The sequence below is a fragment of the Cynocephalus volans genome, chromosome 8 (assembly GCF_027409185.1).
Source record: "Cynocephalus volans isolate mCynVol1 chromosome 8, mCynVol1.pri, whole genome shotgun sequence".
Taxonomy (NCBI): domain Eukaryota; kingdom Metazoa; phylum Chordata; class Mammalia; order Dermoptera; family Cynocephalidae; genus Cynocephalus; species Cynocephalus volans.
This window is the reverse complement of record NC_084467.1, coordinates 4,681,151-4,706,340: the sequence shown is the minus strand read 5'-3', so window position 1 is coordinate 4,706,340 and position 25,190 is coordinate 4,681,151. Positions and strand designations below refer to the sequence as shown.

General features: G+C 56.8%; 1 protein-coding gene across 2 annotated transcripts in view; it reads left to right on the top strand.

The window, feature by feature from the left end:
- Positions 1-24,384, top strand: part of ACOT7 (acyl-CoA thioesterase 7) — a 94,752-nt gene extending 70,368 nt beyond the window's left edge. For both annotated transcript variants that reach the window (XM_063105963.1, XM_063105964.1), the window contains exons 8-9: positions 11,561-11,745; positions 24,025-24,384. In XM_063105963.1, coding sequence (XP_062962033.1) covers positions 11,561-11,745; positions 24,025-24,123 — 284 coding nt within the window. In that variant the 3' untranslated portion in view covers positions 24,124-24,384. The remainder of the gene's footprint in view (positions 1-11,560; positions 11,746-24,024) is intronic.
- The last annotated feature ends 806 nt before the right edge of the window (positions 24,385-25,190 follow it).

The following is a 25,190-nucleotide window of genomic DNA, read 5'->3' as shown; positions in this document are numbered from 1 at the left end:
GCAGATCCCACTGCCCCCAGCCGAGGGTGACGCACCACCATGGTGGACAGCATGAGGCACTTCCGCGGAGCCAGGGACCTGCCGGGGCACTGGAACCTTGCCCAGAGTTTGTGTGGCACCTGCTGTAAAGGATGGTGTTTCTGGGCTGCTGCCACAAAAGACTGCACACTGATGGCTTAAAACAACAGAAACTTGTTCTCTCTCACTTCTGGAGGCCAGAAGTGCAAAATCAAGGTGTCAGCAGGGCCACATTCCCTCCAGAGACATTCAAGGAAAATCTGTCCTTGCCTCTTCCAGCTTCTGGTGACTCCAGGTGTTTCTCGACATTGCTTGGCTTGTGACCACGTCACTCTGATCTCTGCCTCCACGGCCACAAGGCTCTCTTCTCATTGTGCCTCTGCGCATCTCCTGTCTCTTAAAAGGACACTCGTGGTGGGATTTAGGGCCCACCTGGGTAATTCAGGGTGATCTCATCTCAAGACCCTTACCTTAATTAATTACATCTGTAAAGACCTTTATTCCCGTTAAGGTCACACTGAAGTTCTGAGTGGACATGAATCTTTGGGACGCCACTGTTACCCCCCTCTACAGATGGTTTCTCTCTTGAAAGCTTAGTTCTTGTAGACGCAAGGTCACTTTCACTCTTGCAAAAGCACAAAGTTGATAAAATCTCCTCTGCGCCCCGAGCCTCCTCTTCCCATACCTTCTGTCCACGTGGAGGAGAGTCCTGCAGCGGTGGGAGCCTGCAGAGAAGTTGGTGTTTAGCTCAGAGAAGGAGCTGTTCTCATGGTTACAGGAGGGAGTGGCCCAAGCAGGCCCCCAAGGGCCCCCAGCTTTGAGAAGAGCAGTCATACAGCCAGGCGGGGCGCTGGCCCTGGAGAGTAGCCCCACTGGAGCAAAACTGAGAGGCTCCGTGCTCTCCAGGCCAGGGCTGATGAAGAAGCGCCAGTGTCGTTCCTCTGAGTGGCAGGAAGACGGGCACAGCCCTGAAACAGGAATGTGCAAGAAGTGGCCAGAGGCAGAGGTTTCGTTGTGAAGAGAAGAATAATTGCATAGACTGAAGAGTCGCTGTTCTTTTCGCTGGGGCAGTGTAAGGATTATTTTTAAAATAGGGATTTTTTTTTTTAAAGATGACCAGTAAGGGGATCTTAACCCTTGACTTGATGTTGTCAGCATCATGCTCTCCCAAGTGAGCCACAGGCCAGCTCCAAGTTTTTTTGTTTTTTTTTAAAATAAGGATGTTTTCATGGCACAGGTGCCAGCAGGTGGCCCAGATACACCCAGGTGGATGGAGCCTGAGGGCACCATGGGGCTGTGGCCACGGGCAGGCAGCTATCCACGGCCAGTGTCTGATTAGGCAGTGCTTGAATGTCCCTGGCCACATCCCGTCTCTTAGGCACAGCCCAGGAGGGGCCTTTCCCTCCCCACCACCACCACACATGAGCTGCTGGTCCTCCTGGGGGGCCCCCACCTGCCAAAGGCTGATCTGCCACAGTGGGGGAAAGCCCAGAAATTAAAACACGTTGCCAGCCAAACATGCCCTCTGTGTGTGAGTCTCCTGTCGCTGCTATACCGAATTACCACACACTGGTGGCTTCAGATAACACACATTCATGCTCCTTGAGTTCTGGAGGTGTGACGTCTGAAATAGATCCACGGGGCCGCATTCCACCTGGAAGCTCTCAGGACATTTCCTTGGCTTTTCCAGCTTCTACAGGCCGCCTGCCCCGTCCATCCCGGCCCCGTTCGTCCTCCAGCCTCCATCACCCCATCTCCTCCCTCTTATACAGACCCTTGTGATTACACTGGGACCATCACCCGGACGATCCAGCATAATCTCCCCATCTCCAGTGCCTTCATTTAATCACATCTGCAAAGTCCCTTTCGCCACATGAGGTCACATGTCCACAGGTTCCATGGATTTGGATGTGGGCATCTCTGGAGGGGCCATTATTTCATCTTCGCAGATTGAAAGTGACTTTCTGACTTGCCCATTTCAGCATATTTTATTAGAAAAACAGCTGGAATGGAGGCGAAGCCAGACCTTCGGGGTGACCAATGTATGCAGATCTAAGGCAGGAAGTGCTCTGTTTTGTCTTTGTTTTATCAGAAGAGCAGTCCTTTGTACGGCATCAGCCAAGTGCCAGGCCATTGGCTGTGGCCTCACCTGTTGCTCATGTGCGGCGTCCAGCAGGAAATGACACCTGTAGCTTCACAACATCAAGACATTGCCCCAGAAGGTCAGAAGGAAACTTTGGGTCTCAGCCATGAAGGCACGTGCTGAGGAGGGACCCAAGCTCACAAACCCGGGGCAATTTCTAGGGCCAGGAACAGCCTTACAGATGGCCACTGAGGCTGCTGCCATCCTTTGGTTGTCCTGGCTCTAGCTGTTTACAAACCTGATTCTTTTAGGATGCCCCTAGCTCTTGCCTCGACCACAGAGGGCCCACCTCCGAATGTGACCGCCATGTTCTCAGTCTTTAGATGCCAGTGTCCCGCCTTTCCTCTGCTCAGAGCCTCGATGGCTACCCGCAGCGTGCCAAGTTCAGTCGAGCCCTTGTGCCTGGGGTTCCGCGTCCACAAGGACAGGCTGCCACCTGTTGTGACCTCCCCCTTACTGCCTGTGCACCTCAGTAGGCACGTGCTGAATTAAACTCTCGCCAAGCAGTTGCAACAAAGGAAGGCACTTCAGCTGTGAGACTGGATCTCGCCCGAGCCCAGCATCACCAACCCTGTGATTGATCGGAAAATGGGACGTGATGCTGAGACCACCTGCGTCACGGGGCTCCTCGCCTGGCAACAGCGTTTCGAGCTCCCCATGCCAGCACCAGTGTCGGTGCCAGGGACGGTGGGGACCACAGCAGGCCGATGCCTCGCCACTCAGGGCAAGCAGATGAAGCTGGGTGGTGTGAACTGACCCTTTACAGGGCACGTGTTCTTTTTTTTTTTTTTTTTTTCTGTTTTAGTTGAGATGTTAAAATGCCCAGGCAATTACTAAGAAAAAGGTAAGGGAAGAATGCTGCCTTTGACACCATGGTTTGGAAGCGTTAGGTAGGGAAACTGAAAGGCAAAGTTATCTTGAGGAGCAATGATCTCCCCAGACTGTGTGGGTGAAAAATGAGGAATCTTCTAGAAAAGGCTCTGGGGTGTGTTATGTAAGAAATTCCGCAGTTAGTTCACTGTTTCCATGCTTCTCTTAGGAGAGTTCGTGGGCACGGCTCTTTTTGGACTGTAAATGCTGAGCTGTTCCTAAACTTTGAAACACTTGGCAACCTCTCAGGCTTGGTAACAGCTATTTTTTATTATTTTGTTTTCTTCTCCAAATCCCTGACATACTGCTGAAATCTGGCCACTGCTGTGCAGGAGAGATGCCCGTCTACCTGGGGAGTCGGGCTGGGGCCCCTGCCCGCCCTCCTGGGTTGTGCCACTCCAGGCAGGCTTATCAATTATTTAACAGAAAGTAGCTGTAATTCACAAGTCAGCCCACCGCAGGCCCGGTGTATCTGACTGTACATTGCTCGCTTTGGAGCACCAGGAGTCATGCTAAGTACATTGTAGCACTTGCTGCTCACATGGCCCAGTGAGACGGGAGCGATTGTGCCCCGCTTTTCCAGGCTGGAAACTGCAGAGTTTAAGGAAGTTGCCCAAGGCCACAGATCTGGTCAGTGTGGACCTGGGAAGGCAGTCCAGTAGTCTGGGCTCCAGGGCCGAGCTGTGAGCCCAGTGCACTGGTGTCACCTGGCAACCTACTTGAGCACCTCCAGGCATCCACCACCAGGGTCTGGAGCGTCCACCTGGGCGAGTGGTGAGACGTGGCCATACCGATCAGGTGCCGCGCCCCCGTCTTGGCTGGACTGCTTGGCTGGACTGTGGGGTGGCTGCGGCTATGCCTTGTGTAGTTGTGTAGGGACCTCTGGCTTTCCCAAGCCGCTTGAAAACCCCATTCAGGACTCTCAGGGTTAGTGGAGTCCAGCTGCAAGGATGACGCTGCCCCATGCGGTGTTCTTCTGCCGGCTTAGCCCAGGCCCTGCTTCCTGCTGATATGGAGATGTCAGAGACACAGACAGCTCAGTCTCCTTCCTTCAGCAGCTCCTCACCCTCCACATCATGCCAGCTTTACCTGCAAGACCACCTGTGCTGCCATACAATGGTCCCTGGACACACATGGCTATTTAAGGTATAATTAAAATTAAAGTTAAAGATGCAGCTCTAGCATGACACCGACAGCACCAAGGCCAAGGGTTTGGATCCCCAGACCAGTCAGCAGCAAAAACAACAACAACAACAAAAAAACCCATAGCTCCTTGGTTGCACCAGCCCATCTCAGTTGCTCAAAACCACATGTGGCTTGTGGCTGCCACACTGGGCAGAGCAGATCTGGAACAATCCATCATTGGAGAAAATTCACTGGGCAGCACTCAGCCCTGAGCATCTCCCTCTGTGGGTGTGTCCGGCCTGGGTGCTGCATGCTGACGTTGGCCAGTGCTCTAGAAGAGATTAAACACCTGAGTTCTTTCCCATCAGCCACACTGGTGTCTAGAACTGGGTGTGGGGCCTTCTCACAAAGCAGCCGCTGCTCGCCGGTCCCATGTGAGCGCTGCCTCGCGGTCTGTGTGGGGAGCAACCTCAGACACATGGGCTCTTCTGCTCTCCTGGAATTCACAGGAGGAATCTGATTTTAGCTCCAACTCCCACATCCAGTTAGGAATCAGATAGCTGGAACCACCAAATAAGACATCGACAAAAACTTAAAAATGTGTCCCTTCTTTTTGGCTGGATACTTTTTTGACTAAGTAACAGCAAGTATTGACATTTTGGGCTCTCGATGGAACAGGTTAAGCAGTTTCCACACTGTCACCTAATGTCCTTCCTGTCGGGAAACCCAGTGGGCCTCCATGAGTCTATGACCGCGGCTGCTAGGACCCTGGCCCGTGTCACCTCTAGAATCCATTTGTTTCTCCTCGGAACTTTGAGTTTCCAGATTCTTTTTGCTGTCACAGAATCCCTGCTTGGATTTTATGGATTCCATGGAAAATGACATGGAAATGTCATCTTAAGTGGTAGAAATGTATAATAGAACTTTTTAGAAATATTAGTCTTGAGCTTTATAAAGTATTGTGCTCCTTATTTTATAGTTACTTATAATCTGGTGTAAGAGCCCAAACAATGAACTACATTAAAATCATCCAGTTTAGTTTCCATCTGGGTAGTTTTATTAATTTTCTATGGCTGCTGTAACAGATTACCAAACACTTGGTGTCTTCAAACGATGTAAATTTACCATCTCACAGTTCTGGAGGTCAGAAGTCTAACACGGGTGTCACAGGGCTAAAATCAAGGTGTGGCCTGGGCTGCGTTCCTTCTGGAGGCTCTAGGGGAGAAACCATTTCCATGACTTTTCCAGCTCCTGGAGGCACCCGCATGCCCGGGCTCATGGCCCCTCCTCCATCTTCAGAGCCGGCAATGCAGCAGAGTAAAAGATGCCATTTTTTCTCTCTGGCCATTTTTCCATTGTCACATCTCCTTGACTCTACCCTGTTTCCCTCTTCCCCTTACGTGGATCCTGTGAGTCCATCAGGCCCGCCTGGATAATACAGGCTTACCTGCCCGTCTCAAGGTCCTTAGCCCAGTCACATCTGCAAAGTCTCTCTTGCCACAGAGGGTGACATGTTCACAGTACCCAGAGATGAGGACGTGGATGTCTTTGAGGGCCATTACCTTACCTCCCACAGCGGTCGATCCCACCCGACAGCAGCCGTCGGGCCCCGCCCCTTTCGTGTGCTCTGCCTTTTATCCTACTCGGCATCTCATCCTACGAGCCCTGCAGACAGGACTGTGGCAGAGAACCCAGGACAGGGCGAAGACACTCTTCAGCCATCGTCGGTTTCGAGGCAGCATGAGAGGAAATGCGCCGTGCTCTGTCCCAAGCATCTTTAGCTGCAGATGCTGAGCTCTCTGAGGCTTGGGGGATTAGCAAGAAGGGAATGGGGCAGCGAGTCTTCCTGCTTATCCAGCCTCTCATTGAGCGCCTGCTCTGGAACTTGGGTCAGAGGGTACCTTTGGTATCGGAGTCCCAGGAGCACAGTGGAGTCACACCTCTTGGGCCAGGCTCATATGTGGGGTACTGGGCCCAGCTTGAAGCTTTCCCCGGAGGGTCAACCACAGAATGCAGTCATATCTCAGTGTCAGATCTGGTTCAGCCGTGAATCTGTGGAACCCAATACAAGGACCTTTCTGAAGGCTTTGTTATCCCATGTTCTTCACAAGCTGAACACATTCCAACTCGCTCACTGATGCAATAGCCCGTTGTATTCCCTTGGACAGCACTAGACACAGCTTCTTGCCTGGTGTAAATGTGTCTGTTGCAGAAAAAGAGAAATGTAGAGAGTGATGTGTTTTAAATGTCACTTCTTATTACCTTGTGTGACTCTTTTTACCTCACGCAAGGCACGACAGTGGAGCACTCTGTGGGCACACTCTCCCACAGAGGTTCATGTGCCTTTTCCCCACAGGGACCAACACGCAGAAGGGCTCTCAGGCCTCACGTAGACATTACTGTCCTGGGCCTCTGTCCGCTTGATGGAATGAATGTTGGCAAGTGACATCAGTGTGGCCACAGAGCAAGGATAGAACCACATGGGTTGACAGTGTCATTTAAAAAATATATGGAGAAAGTCACCCCCCAAAAGCCAGCAAGGCCTGCAGAGCCCTTGATGAGGGAAAATCGTGAGCAGGTCATTTCTGGTGACCCACTCTGCTGCATCCTCTAAAGTTGTGTGCACATGGGAGGCATATGCAGCCCCACCTATTCCTCACAGCCTCCCTGAGAGACTGTGACTCTTATTCCCATTTGCAGAGGAGGAAACTGAGGCACTGTGCAGTTTCCTAGCTTGGCCCTGCTCAGTGGCTGGACCTGGAGTCACACCCAGGCCCATCTGACTCCAAAGCCACGGAGCTTGGGCTTCTCCTGCATGCAGGGCAGCATATAAGGAGACTGTGTCCTTGCCAGATGTTCACTCCTCCGGGGCCTCCAAAGCCCTGCCTGTCATCACGAGACACTTCATCATGAACATCTGGCTTGATCAGGGCTTCAGAGGCGCTCCCTTCCTCCCTCCTTCCCCACCCCTGCACCTGTCCTAGGTGGGCACTAGCATCCAGCTCAGTGGGAGATGCTGTTCTCAGTTACCGTTTTCCGCCTCTGCTCTTTCAAGTAAGCAGGCGTCCTCGTCCTCAGGTGCATCTGGATGTGATACCTAGTGGGGAAGTCCCAAGGCAGCGCTCCTGCTGTGTGGCGGACGGTCAGCACCAAGAGTGTCTTTCCGCTCTGCACAGAGCCCCCGAGCTCATGGCTGCCTCATCACGCATGGCCTGGCTCCCTGGAATTGTGCTTGATCTGTGACATGAGAAAACCCGTGGCCATCATCAGTCAGGTTCTCAGAGGGTAGTGGGATTTGTGACCCCTGGGCAGCCAGCCCCTGCTTGTAGGAATGACACTAGGAGACAGAGACCTTGGCAGCCTCACTGGGCCCCTGGACCAGGACCCTGCACTCAGGGCACATCCTGGAGAGCTGTGAAGACAGTCGCCCCCCGGGAGCCAGGAGGCAGCTCCTACCAGGGCAGGTGGGCGTGGAGGCTGATCCTTGACCCCAACACACGGCTTTTCTGCTGACCCCTCTTCATATTCCTGCCAGCCTGCATTCTTAGCTGTCACCAGCCCAGGCCACCTGCTCTGCCTCTGCCAGCATGCGCTGCTTGCTCCACATTCCCTGTGCCTCCATACTCTGGCCTCCACCCTGCCATGGTCCTGAAGGCTCCTTCACCCACAGGGTGTGCAGTGGCTGACTGAGTGACAACATTGTCAGGGAGCAGGAGCCTGAGGGGGCTTGTGGAACAGCTGCTGCCCCTGCCCGCTGCTGTCCCTGGGGCTGACCGGGCACCTCTGCTCACGATAGCCACATGAATGTTGCCAGAAACCTTTCCTTTGAAGGGCGCTGCCTCCCACAGTGCTGGGATAATGGGACCTGCTTTCAGACAGGTGTGTTCATGCTGGCCCAGGACAGGGTGGACCATTCTGAATCTGGACTTGCCCATTCCTCATTCATTTATCTCCATGTGCCCAGTGGTTCTGGGCACTTGGGGCACAGTGGTGAGAGAACCAAAGCTCCTGCCCTGGGGGCTTTCCCACCTTCGTGGGGAGAGGCCCACAGGTAGACAGGTGAGGGATGGTGGGCCTTCAGGGCGGGCTGCTTGAGCAGTGGTGTTTGAGCGGAGACTGGAAAGCAGTGCCAGCCAGCCCAGCTTTGGTGGAGGCCGCTGTCCTGGGTCCTGGGTACCATCAGCCTGATGTGCTCAGCGCCCACTCTAGGGTGACAGGAGGGTCTGGAGCTCCTTGGGCCAGCAATGTGGGGTCCCCATCCAGCATGAGTCTGCAGTGGCCTGGTGTCCCTGTGAGCCTTCAAGGGGCCACACATGGGTGCACCTCATCAGCCTGTTCTAGGTGCCATACCTGGCCCAGCCCCCTGGGGCTTGCAGGCTGGGAGGAGGACACATGCCAGACAGACAGACAAGCCAAGGAGTTGAATGCTGCGCCGGAGAGGAGACCTTTCTAGAAACAGTGTGAACTGTCCCGGGGTAGCTTCCCTGGAGAAGGGACACTTGAGCTGAGGTGCAGAGCATGAACCAGCCACTGCTGCCTAGGGAGGGCATTTCTGGGAACATAAGGGAGGCCACAGAACCAGGAGCTTTGTGGAGCTCACAGAAGGCTGTCGTGGCCGGAGGGTGAGAGCGAGGGGCGGGGGCGAGGCATCTGCAAAGGCCAAGGCCCCTCATGCGTAATGCCACCCCACCCCTCCCGGACAGACATGCATCCCAAGGGAGGCCTGGATGCTGCGGGGGGCAGAGGGAAAGGTGTGGCATGAGCCTTGCTGCCACCTTGGAACTGACAAATAGTGCCTATGGCTGGAATTCCCCAGGAAGGGCCGGAATAGGAACAGCCCTGAAGGTGGGAGCCAGCCGTCCCCCCCAGAACCTGCCCGTGGGACCCTGGGGTTCGAATGTGGGAGGCAGGAGGCCCTCAGTGGGGCCCCTGGCAGCTCTGGGCTCGCTCCTGCTAACTGGGACTTCCGACTTGTCTTCCAACCCCGCATTTCAAGTTAAGGCCCAGCCGGGCAATGACTGAATCAGGTTCCAGCTTCAAAATAACTCATTGTGTCCTGCCAGCCAGAAATAGAGCCTGTGGCTTGTTAAGAGTGATGACGTGTTCCCTGGAAGGGGAAAGGGCTCTGGCTTTCACTGTAACTGAAAATCCTCCCGATGTTGTGAAGTGCTCGCTGTCTTAGGTCCCGTGAGTGGCTCTCCAGGACGGCGCTGTCTTCTTCCTCTTGTTTGGTCTGATGCTCACAGAACCAACCTGTGTGATAGTTTGACATAGCTGTAGGTTGAAATTAGACGTTTCTTCAGATTTCTAACGGAAAGTAAACTGAGCAGCCAGGATGTCGCTGTGACAGGTGGTGGTGGGGCGGGGCTCTTGTGGGCCATGGCAGAAGGACACATTTCTTGTTGTTCTCTGAAACAGATAGCTGGTGTTCAGAAGACCCCTGGAGACTGCTGTCCTCACCGAGCACACTGACACGGGGTCCCTCGTCATGACCCTTTGGCCTGTGGGGAGGTTCTTGTTGGTCTTCTCTTGTAAGAAGGCTTGTCTCTGCTTCTTGGCTGATGGCTCCCAGGTCACTGGGGAGAGGGATGTTGCCTGGGCATTTGGGGAAGGAGGCAGGGATGCTGCAGAGACCCTCGGGGATGACCCATTTAACCTTCCAGCTGCTCAGCTGGGCAACGGGGCCGCGTGCCCTGCCCCTTCCCAGCGTGTGTGTTGGGTGAGTGCCGTGGGATGCTTCGATGCTTTGCATGTGACTGCACCTTACAGCTCACATAATGACACCTGTCGCTGACCACGGGGCTCCTTCCTTTCCTCCCAGAAATGGCTGTATCCAGCACGAGATGGTCCCTGTAAGTATGAAGCTGAATGTGGCATGGAACGTTCTGGTACTTTTTAACATGGATTAGCCTCTCCTGCCTCTGGCCTGCTCACCCTCGCCGCTAACGATCACTGTGCTGCTCTACTTTTCTCTCCTTCTGATCTCTAAACATGCCTTGTGGTCCTGTCTAGGACATGGGGGGCCCAGGGTGGTGGGGGGTGTTAAAAGGCCCCTAAAGCTAGCACTGGTTCCTGGGGAGCAGGTCCCAGCGGCTGGACTTGGGCAGGGATTTCCTTGAGCCTGACCCAGAACGGGGCTGTGTTGGTGGGGAGGTCGTTGTGTCCATGTGTCGTAGGAAGGCGGCAGTGCCCGGGGCCGGCCCTTTCTCGGGAAGCCCCCATGGGTCAGTGCAGCCTCGTGCCCAGTACTGTCATCGATGGTGAGGGTGGCCATGCACCAAGTGCCTCCCCACTGCAGACGCCAGGCTCATCCCTGGGCTTGTTTCCTTCCATCCTGTAGTGACCCATGAGACAGCTTCTCTCATGTCCACTTACAGGAGAAAAACTGAGCTCCATGAGCTTAAGAGGTGATGTTGAGGGAAGGGAAGACCAAGGCCAGCGGTAAGGGGCAGCCCAAGCCCCCAAGGAAGGAGGGCATGGAAGAGAAGGCCCAGGTTGCCCAGGTCAAGAAGCAGCTACCAGGATAGCTCATCATAACGCCAGAGTGTGGGAGTTACAGAGAGGTGGGCGTGGGGTTGAGGCGGGAGTGGAGTACCTTGGCCAGTGTCTGGAAACGTGTGACTGTGGACTTGGAGGCACTCAACAGGAGCTGTGCTTGTTCCGGGAGGCAGTGAGCACGGAGAGACTGTGGCCAGGAGCGAGCCCGGTGTGACATACAGCAGCTCAAAGGATAACACTGTGGTCCTGTGGGCAAGACCACCAGGGTTAGAAAGAAAGCCTGACAGGCAGGCACATGCAACCCCTGAGAGGAGGGGACATAGAGCCACAGTCAACTTGATGACATGGCCTGACACTGTCAGCCCAGTGTTGAGAACATTGGAGGTGTGGAGGGTGGGAAGCGGGCTGGGGAAGGTGATAGAAGGTTCCTTCATGGTGCATAGAGCATGTGGGGAGGCCTCCATGTGGCTCCAGTGGGCACCATAGGAGGAAGAGAGGACAGAACAGGTGGCAGATTTGACCTGGGCCTGAGGAAGATCAGAGCAGCTCACACCCAGGGCTGCCGGACAGCAGGAGGGGCAGTCACAGCTCTGGAGGCACCAGGCAGATGCTGCCGCTCCTGGCAGGTGGAGGGACCCCTGCTTGGTCTCTGTGGCCAACAAGATCCCTTCACCTCTTAAGTTTTTACGTAGATGATTGAAATAGATGTCTACTCATTAGGAAGATACACACTTGTGAGCTACTAATGATGCATTAATATTTTGTCATTTTAATGTGCTGGTAGTTATAAGAGCCTGTGTCACCTAACCAAGCATCCTCTAACTCCTCAGTAACAGCGGTTCCTCCGCCCGCTGCCACCACGCCATTGGGTTAAGGCCATCCTGACCCACTGTCCATTCTCCGCAGGCTGTGTCATCACCATTTCTGGACGCATGACCTTCACCAGCAATAAGTCCATGGAGATCGAGGTCTTGGTGGACGCCGACCCCGTGGTGGACAACACCGAGAAGCGCTACCGGGCTGCCAGTGCCTTCTTCACCTATGTGTCCCTGAACCAAGAGGGCAGTCCGCTGCCCGTGCCCCAGCTCGTGGTGAGTGTGTGTCTTCGGGAACAGCCAGCTGCCCTTGCCTGACGGTCTGGCCTTGGGGTCGGGGCTTCCAGGGCTCACAGGAGAAATTACATGTGAGTCCCACTGTTCTGGCCAGAGGGGCCCAGGCCTGGCCTCTCCCGTGGACTGTGGGGTTGGGTCTGAGCAGGCAGGACAAGAGAGTCCCTTTTGCGAGCTCCTTGTCATTGACGTTTCCTGGGAGGATCCAGGCCACTGGAGTGGTAAGCCTTGGGGTTCCCTGGTGTTGTGTAGGAATGCTGGGATGGGGGTGAAGACTGTGCCCTGGCCTCATGTCCTCCATACCCTGCTGAGGGCCTCATGGGAAGCCTGGCCTGTGTGTCCTGCCTGGTGCAGAAGCAAGCTGGACCCCTGGACTGCAGGGCTGGGGGGCCAAGCTTTTTGGCCTTTTTCTGCCTCGGGCTGCTAGGGTGTGCTGTGCCCTGGGTGTGCAGAGAGGCAGGTGCAGGGTGGGTGGGGTAGATGGGGTGGGTGTGTGCCCATCCACACTCCCTTTCCCACAGGGGCTGCTGCCCCTGGTGGGTCCCTGCTCCCAGCGGTCACAGACTCAGGCAGTGTTAGCACAGCCCAGAGAGGTGCTTCTGTGTTTGTCATGAGAATGGAAGTTCTCGTCGAGGGGCTTTTCAGCCACAAGCTGATTCTGATTCCTCTTTGAACCACACCTGGTGTCTGTCACTAAGGTGACAGCTTCTGGGGACCAGGAGGAAACGGGAAGCCCCGGCTGTAGTTGGAGCCTCCTGCCCTCCAAGGGGCGAGGGGCAGGAGCAGAGCACAGGGCAGGGTGGGCCTCGCAGGCCTCTGGGTACTGGTGCTTTTGTGGGAGGAGCCAGGCGGGTAACACGCCCTGCCAGTCCGAGCCCTGCTTCTAGAAGTGCGGGCAAGGCCCTGGCGCCCCCGCAGCATCTGCCCCCATGCAGGTCTGCGAGTCCTTGCTGCTCCGCCTCCTAGAGGAGAGCGTGCCCTGAAAGCCTCTGTAACAAGTAAACGCTCTGCACTTGAAACCTCACTTCCTCCCGGAGGCCAGAATGAGGCTGTGTTGCTTCTTCCTGTGGCTGAGGAAGGCCACCTGGCTGCCGCCCTGGCCGTTGTGGCGGCTGCTTCTGGGTTGAGACTGGGGCCCTGTGGCGCCTCCTCCCAGACGCCCCCACCTCCGCTGCTTCCTGTTGGAGGAGCCCAGGCTCACCAGCCCCCGGCAGCAGCACCGAGGCTTGCGTGTGAGCTGTCAGGCCCAGCAAGGCCACCATGGTCACGAGGAGCCTCTGCGCCCACAGGGCCCTCTCCTGTCCCTGCCTCTCTCCCTCCCTCCTCTGCGCCTCCATGAACACTGTCCTGATGCTGGCTCTTTGCTGGGGTCAGGTCCCACCTTTGGGGCTCCAGTGGGTTAAGCTGGTCACGAGATCCCTCCAGACCGTGTGGCCTCATACGGTGCTGGGGGCAGAGGGTGCGTGGGTGGCCTTACAGAGGAGCTGATGGTGAACCTGGACTTGGCGGATCAGGAGGGTTTGGCCAGGTAGAAAGGAAGGAGAGCAGGGGACGGGCCGGGAGCCTGGTGTCCACAGTGCCTGTCTTCTCACGTACGACTCGCGGCCCATGCTAGTGGCTAGCCCTGCTGGGACAGTGCCTTCCCTGCTTGGGGCTTGCAAGGCAGTGCCCCTCCACCCCCCGTCCCCACCCCTGTCAGACTGGGAGGTCACCAGCCCCTCCTGTCCCTCCACACGTTTCTCAGCCTTTCTTGTTCCCACGCCCCGCCTCCCTGCCCGCCTGGCTCTGCTGCCTGCCCTGTCCCCTCATCTCCCACCCACCACCCCTCACAGAAGGCCCACACAACACTCCTAACCAGGGCCTGAGGGGTCTCCCCCAGGCAGGCCTTGCCAGCTGCCCCCACTCTGCTGGCTTTCATGAAAGTGCTGCACAGGAGGGATGGGTGTCCGGCCCACCATGCCGCCTGCCAGCCTCAGCAGGAGGGTTTCCATCTCGCCACATCGCACTCGGCCCCCTGACCTCGCCAGGGACAGGCCTCCACCTCCTTTGGCCTCAGCCTTCTCTGTCCTTGGCCACTGGAACTCCGTGGCTTTCTTGACCGCACCGCTTGTTGGCCCTGAGGTGTGGCTCCCGTCCTCCCAGGCCCTCCTCTGGGCTCTTTCCATGGGACACATTGGCCCTTCGCTATGCTTTTCAGGGTGGCAGCCCCTAACCTCTCTGTCCCGGATGCTCAATTTCCTGCCTCACAGGCACGTTCCTGGAGCTCTCTCCTCCCCGCCGCCCCCAAACCTCCTGGACTCTGGCTTTCCTGGCTGTCTTCCCTCAGACTCGGCAGCATGGCCAGGTCCAAGGACACTCTTTGGCTTTATCTCTCTGGCACTACCCTGGCTGTGGCACGACTGACCAGACCCTTGGTGAAGGCTACACTCCTTGACAGTGTCCGTGGGGACACTCTGGCCACCCCATGAACCCCCTAAGCACGAGGCTGTGACAGGCTCTGGGCCTATGCCCCTTTTCTCCTCGGGTGGTCCTGTGCTTTGGGCACCGGCTGTGTTTACGTTGACTCCCACTCGGGCCTTGCCAGCTCTGCCTCTCTCCATAGCTTCTCTCCGAAAGCATCTCACAATGTGTCCTGAATGGGGCTCGCTACCTCCGCCAATCCCACTCCTCATGGTTCCCCTCAAAGTCCGGGAACTCACTGGCTCCTCTCCCCCTCGGAGCAGCCACTGCAGGTCCCTGAAGACCCCCAGGGCTCCCTCCCAGTGCCCCCATCCCCCACCCCAGGGCCACAGACACTGCAGGTGCTGTCGGGGCTCATGTGTATGAGGAGCATACGTCCCACTGCCTGGCTTCTAGTCAGGGCCCTAAAGTGTACAAGTTGTGTGACCATAGGCTCGTACTTCCTGTGTGCCTCAGTTTCCTCACCTGTGCGGTGGGGACAGCTTTGTACGGGCTGCATGGGGCGGGTGAAGGTTTTAGGCCCGTGTTTGCCTGTTGCTGTTCACCTGCTCTTCCCAAAGCCCTCCTGCCTTGAGCTCGCACCCTGGCAGAGGAGGAAGTAAACAAACAGGAGAGAACAGAGGGTGTCAGATGGTGTCAAGGGCCACAGAGGGAAAAAGCAGGCAGCGGGGGCGTGGAGTGTGCTGGGAGAGCAGTGCCAATTTTAAATTAGTTTCTTCCCCAGAAAGGCCTCAAGGACAGGCCTGGAGCTGGGGAGGAAAGAGGGAGCTGTCTTGGGACCATCCAGGTGAAGGGAGCAGTCGGGGTTAAAGTCAGGAGCTGAGGGATGGTGACGCTCCTGAGCCCCGCCAGCCATCTGACACAGGGCTGGGCTGGGACCAGGATGCAGCCTCAGACCGTCCCAGGCCCTTTTCTCTTCCATGAAGCTATGGAGGGCGGGAATCTGCAGGACTCACCCACATGGGCCTGAGGTCAAGGAGAGCCAAGGAGTCTGGACAATCTGCACTTAAAAAGGTTTTGACAGGGCCGGCCCGTGGCTCACTCGGGAGAGTACGGTGCTGGTAACACCAAGGCCCCGGGTTCGGATCCCATATACGGATGGCCGGTTCGCTCACTGGTTGAGCGTGGTGCTCACAACACCAAGTCAAGGGTTAAGATCCCCTTACCGGTCATCTTTTAAAAAAAAAAAAAAAAAAAAGGTTTTGACAGGTGTTCAGCAAGGCTGGCAGCTGCTGCAGGGGAGGCCGGGCCTGCCCATCCTGTGATCAGTCCTCCTGCCCCACTGCCCCGCTGCCCTGCCTGGGCTGTGCAGACCCACTGTGGGCAGGACGCACCTCCCCACCGCACCTCCTCTCAGAGACACCAGTGCTGCGGCCAGGAGGGCCAGCCATCCATGGGCCCCATGCCCCACCACCGGGAGTCCAACCCCCAGGGGTCCAGTCTCCCATGGAGGGCAGCTCGTGATTGAAAGGGCCTTTGGGCTGGACCTGTGACCTTCACAGAGCCAGCTGGGAAGCAGTCCTGGGCTCTCTCCAGGAGCCTGCACCCTGGGCGAGGTCAGGTGTATGAGGAGGGTTAGCCCCACGGGAGGAGGTGCGAGGGCGGGCAGGGACTGCAGAGGACAGTGGGAGGACACCTGCTTGAATAGAGGGAACTGCTGCAGGAGGCCAGTGTCACTTCTTGCTCCTTAAGGACAGTCTTTGATTGTTCACTGAGGTGTCCTGGGGCCCACTAATGTTGACAAAAATAGCCTTTGGCAGGGAGGATGGGGCAGACTCCCAAGAGAGGGCTTGTCAGCTCTAACTAGGCCTCCTGGGCACTCACTTGGGGCCCAAGACATGAGCCCGAGCCCAGGTCTCAGCACACGTGTGCTCCAGGCAGCATGCATGCGTGTGCATGCCGGTCCCCTCCAGATGTGCCGTGGTGGGGCGCCCCTCCTCCTGCTCCCAGCCCACCTCCCCCATCCCCACGTCGGCTCTTCCTCCACCTCATGTCTATTCTTAGCTCCCATCCCCAGGGTCCAACTGACAGGGAACGCAGACGCTTTGTGTGGAGTTGTTTCTCGATGAATATTTTATGCTGGCAAGAGGTGTTCCCGCAGCTGCCAGCACTTTCCAGGCTAATTGTTAGAGGAGGCAAACTTGGGGCACAGAGCCAGGGTGTTGGTCTGGACACCAGCCTGGCCCCGCCTCCCTGTGGCAGTGCCCTCTGACCTTGGGGGCAGGGCTGGAAAAGTGGCCTGTGGGCAGGGGGGCAGCAGGAACCCCCTAAGTGATTTGGGACCTGCAGCTCCCTGGGAACAAAGCTCTAGAAGGGCCCCAGCGCCTCTATGATGATTTTTTCCAGCCAGGGTGGGAGAAGCCTTTTCGGTCTTCAGGAGGGTGAGAACCAGGTTGTGTCTGTGTTAAGGGCAGTGGACGTCCCTGGCTCCTTGGGTGCAAGTGCACTTGCTCTGGCCCTCGCAGATGTGCCTCGCAGATGTGCCACGGCCCCTGAGGGCCCAGGGAGATGCCAGGTGTTGGCTGCAGGACTTGTGGGTCCCAACCAGCCCGGGTCTGAGGAGGACACGTAGACAGGCACGTGGGGAGGAGAGGGGTGGCCCAGGATCCTGACAAGGGAGAAGCCCGTAACCCGTGCCGAGCGCATCCGCAACATTGCTTTGGAATGAGCGCTTTGATACCACTGTTTGCTCCCTGCAGGGCTGCGGTCTCGCGTGGGGCAGTGCAGGTTTGGTTTGCTTTGCTCCCAGAAGATCCAAACCAGAGGATCTGACCCGAGTGAGCCTGTGCCTGTCACGGGGGTCTCGGCCGGTGCCCGTAGGCTCCATCTCCCTGCTGTGAGCTGCTGAAATGTCAAAAAAATGTTTTCTAGATTAAAACAGGGGCAGTGGGGAGAGTGGGCGCAGCCATCCTTCTCTCCTCCTTTTAGACAGAGGCTCCCTCGTAGCCGGTGGACTTCCGCCAAGAGTGCAGTGAAATGTGCGCTTTTACATTCTGTCAACATGACATGCCTCCACCGGGAACAGCACGTCAGCTCCTCAGTGGCTTTGTGTGGACTGAGCGCCCAGTCGCAGGGCCGGGGTGCAAGGCCAGCACAATGCCGTGGCCGTTCCTGTCTCCTGGGGGAGGTGGGACAGCAGGGGTCAGAGGAGACTTCTAGGAGGGGTCAGGGGGTGGGGTCCTCGCTGGGGCTGCTTCTGCTGTGCTATTGCATCCCGTCCGCATGGCACATCTGGGAGTCAGGAAAGATCGTTCACGTCCTACAGACAGGGGAGGGGCGACACTGCAGGCCACCCCATCCAGGACTGTCTCTGCCCAGGAGAGCGTCACTCGCTGCTGCTCCGGGAATTCCCTGTGCCTTCTCTGAGCTGGTCCCTGCTGCTGAGGCCCCTGGGAAGAGGGTGTGAGGTGGCGTCTCGCGGAGGGCGTGAGGGCCCTGCTTGTTCACGCAGACATGCTGTGCGCCGCCTGCTCATTCCAGGGCCTTTGCTTCATGCCGGGATCATCCCAGGAAACCACCGCAGTGTTCACGGTAACATAGTGTTGCTCTTCTGAGGTGGCCACACTCTGCCCTGGGCCTTCTTGCTGACCTGGGCAGATTGTCTAACGGACGTAGAAAACCTCTGCACTCAGGCATGCATGTGTGCACACGCGCGTGGAATCACAGGGAAGCACCTGTGTGGCAGCAGGAGAGCTGGTGCTTCTTGGGGGACTGGGAAGAGTATTCAAGCCTAGGTATGCATACACTTCGAGTCGTTGTCACCATCACACGTTCCTGTCGATCCCCTCTGTGGTCTGAACCCTCTGGAATTGGTTGGGGACAGGTAATGCCAATGCTCATTGAGCAAAACCATTGGTTTTTAATCTTTAACATAAAGACCACAGCAATTTAGAATTAAGACTTTCTTGTTTTGATCTTCACTTGTTCGATCATTCATTCATTCATTCCACAAATGCCCTTGCTGTGTCCCAGGCATGGTGCTGGCCTCCCGCAGGGCACAGTGTGAGCACACACAGGGCAGCAGCACGCGGTGAGAACTCTGGCCTGGGCCTAGCCCATGACAAGTGCCCAGCAAATGGCAGTTGCAGTCTTTATTACTGTTGCTGTCAAGTGGGGACAGACATGCCCACACTCCCCGCACAGGAGCTGTGAGCAGTGCATGCAGAGGCACCTGGAGGAGAGGCTCCTGAGTGCCCCCGGCCAGGCCTGAGTGCTGACCACCTTTTCATCCTTCGCGGCATCTGATCTCCCCGCCTGCACCGCAGCCTCCTATCGGCCTTCAGGCAAGGGGATTTCTTGGCCGCACACTGGGGCAGTTATTTCAGGGTCTGAGCTGCTGCTGCTGGGAGAGGGGAGCCCCTGGTGAGAGTGCTTATGGCTCTCCACTGCATTCTCATTATTTGAGGCTTCTGGCTGCTTCCCTGGGGAGGCTGCCCCTGTAGATCCTCAGCTAGCCAACAAAGGGGAGGAGTTAATTAACCCCTGCCTGCAGTGCAGCCACTGGCAGCAGCGGGGACAGGCTCTGCGCCTGCAAGGCCTGGCTCTGCTCACCGAGAACAGCTTCCCAGTTGCCCAGCCCAGCCCTGCAGAATTCAGGGTCCTCTGGTGGAGGTGGAATCACAGGACAGTTGCTGGTGAGGCTGAGGGTACTGGTGCTGTGCTCACCAGCGCCTGGCCCGACAGGGCTTCTTCTGCCTGCACAGTTCCCCTCCCCAGGCCTGGTTGAGTGTCCCCAACAACCAGAAGATGTTTTAATTACTTTCGTGATTGTCTCAGGTTCCTTCTTGTCTCTCATTATAATACTGGAGAGGACATGCCACGTGGCTTCCTAATTAAGAAGGATTGTGTCCCTCAGGCTTACAGGAAGTTGTTGCATCACCACTGGAAACCTCTTCACACCAGACATTCAGTAATTACGAAAAGGACAAGCGATTGATTTTATCGAGGGTGGAACTTAGTCACTTGTCCTCTGTGCCACATTCCAAATGTGTGTTCTTGAAGCACAGAAAACGCAAAATGGAAAACATTTGGTTTGCAGCGTTAGGCTCGGAAAGCCACAGGCTTCCCCTGCAGTGGAAGGGAGCCCAGAAGACAGCACTTGGCAGGAAGCAGAGAGGAGGGAGGAAAAAGAGCATCGGAGGCCCAGGCAGCCACCAGGTGGGAGGGAGCAGGGCTGGGTGCCGAGCTCCGGGCAGAGCTCCCCAAGCATCAAGGAGCCGGCCTTCTTTTGACCTGCTGGCCTGGGTACCTCCCCTCAGCCTCATGTGCTCATAGTGGCATGACTTCCTAAAGGACCTGCTGCCTTAAGATGTCCCCCAGGGCCATCTGGCTCTCCCCCCCAGGGCAGTGCCGCTGGTGGGCAGATGTGGCAACAAGGGATGTCCTTTAGAGCAGCCGCCACCCGCAGGTGTGCATTTGGCCTCTGAGGTCGTTTGTGAGGAGAGCTGGATTACCCCCATAGACACACACACACACATGCATACACGATATAGGAGCTCATGTGCACCAGGCAAAGCACTTTGCCATGTCACCTTGTTGAGTCTTTGAGTCCTCATCTCACAGATGAGAGAACAACCTGGCCCTGGGAAGGTGGACATCACCTGAGGCCACACAGGTAGGTCTGTGGGACCCAGACTCAGTCTCATTGCTGACCTCCCTGTCCCTCCCACCACACCTGTGATACAGGGGGGTCACCGTGTCTGAGCCACTCACAGTCCCCTTTTCCGCCTCTGCTTTTCTCTTTGGCATGTGTGCTGCGAGCTCCCAGAGGCTCGGAGCAGCCTGACCAAGGCTGCAAGTGGGCTCTCGGGTGCCAGGAGCCTCTCACAGGTGCTCCTGATGTCCCAAGCCCTTCTCCCCAGCAACAGCTTCAGGCTCTTGAAGGAAAACATTGATTTCCCATGAAGGAGCTTCCTCCTTCTCCCCACCACCCCCAACCCTCCATTAAAAACAGCAACAGCCAATAACTTATGTATTTATTTACTTTGCTGGATGGAGCCAAGCTGCGAGGAGGTGGCAGCTGTGTCGTGGGCGGGGGCCGTGTGCAGGGAGCCATCTGTCTCGTTGTCAGCTCCACACCCAGCGGGGACATGGTGGCCCCCAGAGTCCCTTGGGTTGGAGAGCAGTGTATCAGAGCTCCCAGCTGAGGAGGCTGATTGCCCATCAGCCAACGGGCCAGGGACCCTCCTGGCACGGGGAGCAGAGACAGTGCCCTGACTCCCTCTGCTCTGTTCCCTTTCCTGCTGGGTGGTGAGCGACGGTCCTCAGCTGCCTGGGACCTCACTACCCTCAACCATCTTCTTTATGAACTTCTGCCCGGCTGGACACCCCTCCAGGGAACTAGGGGAGGAAGGATGGCAGCGCTCACAGGGTGGGCAGAGCATAGCTCTTGGGCCTGCCTGGACTCCGTCTGAGCCCAGAATGGTCAGCACATGCCCCTGTCCCCAGAGACAGAAGAGCAATGAGGCCGTCAGCAGCCTCCTTCCTCCCAGGCTCTTGCAGAGTCTTGGCCACGCTCTCCTGGCCGACCTCCTGCTCATCCATCATCAGACAGCGTTAGTTTTGTCTGAGGGCAGTTCCCAGCTGATGAGTTTGCTGCAAATATTAAACATCAGAGACACATCAGAGCAGCCTGAGGCTCAGTGCTGGGCGCTGCTCTCCCTCTGCCCTGGGCTGACCACTTTGGCCTGTGCCCTCCTTGGGTCACGTGTTGACTGACCTAGTGAGAGAAGCGGCCAGAGCCCATGACGTACTCGTTCTGGAACACTCATGGCCTGTTGGCTGCTGAGGCTGTGAGTCCTTTGAGGCGACAGGGTGCAGGGCAGAGCCCTGGGCCTGACGGAGGAGGAGCTCGGGAGCTCTGCTCGGCTGCATCTTCACGCTGCACACAGGGCCAGGGTGGGGCTCCGGGCACCTCGCTTGCCTCCCCCGGCCCCAGCGCTGATAAGGATCCAACTGGTGTCTCATTATTCTGCGCTGGCTTCCAGATGTGAATGTTCCCCCCTCTCCTCACCCCTCACTTCCAAATTTTATCACCTAGAAAGAGGATTCCTTGAGTGCCTGGGGGAAAAGTACGGGGTGATGGCCCCACCTTGTGACTTCCTCTAAGTGTGCCGGCAGTGTCGGCATCCTCGTGGATGCCTCTGGACAGCTGGAGGACACCTGGGGTGTGGCAGTGCTGTGGTGCGTAGATGTCCGTCTTCCCGCTGCATCCTCACACAGCAGAAGGGCCCGGGGTCTCTCTCGGCCTGTCTTGTAAGGGCCCCACACCATGACCTGATCTCCTCCCAAACGCCCCGATCCTCACACTCTCGCCTCGCTGGTGAGGATTTCAACATGTGAACTTTGGGGACACGAACATTCAGACCATAACAGAAGGGACACAGAAGGTCATCCAGGTTGACCCTCCCCCACAGTGGGTCATCTGCCAGCTAATGGCAGCCGCTGTCCCTTGTGGCCCTCGAGCCGGCGTGCTGCGTGGATACCCTCCCCGCTGCCCACATCCACACAAACCTGGAGAACAGACTCTTCTCCCTCTTTATAGATGAGGAAACTAAAGTGCAGGGTGACAAGGAACTTGCCTAAGGTGCAGCATTCCTTTTGGCAGAGCCAGGCAGCTCTGATGACCACTGCCCTCTGCCAGTCCGTGCATGTGGCATCCAGTGGCAAGACCTGGGCCTGGCAGCTCTTCCTCAGCCTCTCCCAGCTCCCTTGAGCCCTGAGAACATTTGGCTGGTGACCCAGGCATTTGGGGATCAAGTTCTTACCCGTATCCCACTTCTGTATGTTCCAGGAGCACCAAGTGGGAGAAACAGGTCCCTCCCCACATCAGGCAGGAACTGGCCCTGATGCACTCAGAGCCACGTCTAGGGCTCAGGCCATGTCCCCTCTCAATCCCGCTGCCTTTCTCAGGCCAGGCTCACACTCTCTTGCTTTAGGGGATTCCTTTTCTTCCCAAGCCTCTTGCCTCTTTCTGCTCCCTGGGGGGCAGATAGTCCACCAGCTAGAGGGAGGGCCCCCAGCAGAGGGGCCAGGCTTTTAGACTGGGAGGAACCTGAGCACATGGCCCAGCCCGTCTCTCCCTTTCTCCTGCTGTCCTGCTCCCAACCCCCACGCTGCCTCCTGTGGCTGCCACAGCTGCTCCAGAGCCAGCAAAACCCAGCGTCCAGACTCCTCGCCCCTGACTTCGTTTCCCAGCTCTGAGGTCCCACACACAGTCGTCAGTGCTTGCTGTGAGCTAGGCAGGAAGCCATGACCTTGGCCACTGCGGGATAAACTGGAGCTGCAGGCTTTCTTCCACCACCCCAAGCAAGTCCTATTGGGAAGGGGTGGGGAGGAAAAGGCCCCTGGGGTCTAGCCTGGTGGCTTTGACCTTGCATTCTTGACCACTTCAGATGTCCCCCATCTGAGGCAGGGGTGGATGGAGAAGGGGCAGGGCCCTGCTACTCAGTGTGGTCCACAGGCCAGTTAGCATCAGGTCACCTGAGAGCTTGTTAGAAATGAGTCTCAGCTCTGACCTCCCGACCCACTGGATCAGTCTGCATTTACAGGATCCTCGGATTCATCTGCACATAAAAGTGTGAGAGGACTTGCTCTAGCACATTCTGCCTGGGTGTGCACAGAAGCCTTCAGCTGGCCCAGCAGGGCGTGGCCATGTCTTCATGGGGCCCCGTCAGCAGTAGGGGCTGGGCTCCAGGCCTTCCAGTCCCCAGGAAGCTCAGGGGTCTTGTCCCCTTAGCACTGCTGCTAAAACTGAGAAAGAACATTTCATTTTCCCTGGGTTGTTGCAGGTCAAATTGTATAGCCTCAACTTTTATTTTTAAAAAGTCAGCCAGAGATCAAACCAGAGTGGCAGGAGGAACTTCTTCAATCAAGTGTCTTGAAAAAGCCACCACTTTTCTTTTTTCTTTTTTTTTTTTTTGTCATTTTTTCGTGACCGGCACTCAGCCAGTGAGTGCACTGGTCATTCCTATATAGGATCCGAACCCGCGGCGGGAGCGTCGCCGCGCTCCCAGCGCAGCACTCTACCAAGTGCGCCATGGGCTCGGCCCAAGCCACCACTTTTCATGTGTGTGCTGAAGACTCTTCAGACGGGAACCAGAACCCCTGTATGGAGCATGATCTTATTTCTTTAAATACCCGAACGTTCCATTGGCTCCGAACCAGCAAGGTTTTGGCAGTTTACACCTGGTGACATTTAGAGAACGATTTTGGAGAAGGCTGAGGGGAGGAGATCTTTGGTGTAACTTCACATTACATCCTCTGGCTGATTGTTCTCCCTTTTGCCAATATACTGTTTGTCTGTAAAACACTTGGGCCTAAAAATAGCTGCTGGGGCTTGGTGTCGTTGTGGATGAAGGGCAGCTGCCCCATTTCTTTGGCTTTCAGGCACCCTCAAAATGTCACAAGGAAATGTCCCAGAGGAGTTAGCCCAGCTCATTAAACCTGAATCCCTGGCTAGGGCGGGGCCGCTGGGACCACCTAATGCTGCCCAGGGCCCACAGGGACTTAGCAGCTGAGCCAGGACCATCCTGGGCAAAACCAGCCTTTGGCCAAATCCTCGTGGGTCAGTTGTCCCCGCCGCGGGGTGTGTGGACCTACCTTCCTGTGGGTTCCGAGGAAGCGCCATGAGAAGGTGCCTCGGTCCTAGGTGCCACCCCCTGAGCGCCTTCCTGGTGTGGGGCAGGTCTGCAGCTGGGCGGCCGGCTCGGGAGGGGTTGGGGCAGGGCCCCAGGCTGGGTGACAGCCACGTCGTGGTTCTGCGACCCCTCTAACGTACCTGTCTCTGTGTGTGGCCCACAGCCCGAGACTGAGGACGAGAAGAAGCGTTTTGAGGAAGGCAAAGGGCGGTACCTGCAGATAAAGGCCAAGCGGCAGGGCCGGGCGGAGCCTCAGCCCTAGACCCCCCGCACCGGGCCGGGCGGCCGCGGCAACGGCCTGCGCGTCACCACTTAGCAGTGATCCCCTTGGCCAAAACCCAAGTCACGTTGAAGCCGGTGTTGTGTGAAGTATTCGTACCGCAGTGTTAAACTCTACTCTCTCCTGAAAACCTGTACACCAAAGCTTTATTTATGTCATTCCAGTGGAAATGCTACACAGCACTGTCCTGAACGCCGGGAGGTGTTCCATGGAAACCCTAGCGAAGACTCCCGAGCCCACTGTTGGGTATGCAAAGAATCCAGCACTACTAATAAAGCTGCTGTTTGGCTGGACCTGTGAGTCCTGGGTGGTCATTTGTCTTGCAGGGGCTGTTCTTCCACTGGGCAAGGGACGTGCGGGCTCCTGCGTGTGGCCTCAGGCCTCCACTCCTGTGAACTCACTGCTCTCCTCCTAGGTCCCACCCCTCCTGGCACCAGGACCCGTGTGTGCCCCAAACCTCGGGCACAGCGGCATGTATTCTTGTCTGGTCAATGACCTGGCTGGAGAGGATGTCCATTTCCTATGGGGCCCTGGCCCCAGAGGCCCCACCCTGCTCTCTGAATCTCAGAGGCAGCCCAGACCCCAGAAGGGTATGGACACGGGGCCACCCTTTAACAGGGGCAGGAGCTCTTCTCCATGGTGCTTGTGAGGGCTCAGGGAGCCGATCAAGGCCTGGCCGGAGGACATGTGTAGCATGCCCTGCCTTGGCCCCAGATACCCAGGCATTCTGGAAGAAGCCTCCCAGCTGGCACCCAGGACCCTCGTGCCTGACATGGAAATTTCCCCAGCCACTCAGGCAGGGGGGCTATTGGGAAGGCTTGTGGGGTGAGGGTTGGAGGGCCAGTGTGTATGTGTATCGTGGTGTTGGCATGAGGCTGTGTGTGTATGTGTGGTGTGCATATCTGCGTCACCATACACGTGTGTATGTGTTTCACTATGACATACGTGACATCGTACGCATGGGATTTTGTGTGCACAAATCTGTCACTGTGTCGGGAAGTGTATCTGTGTGCATGTGTGTGCAGCAGAGTTCATGTGCGCATCTGCGT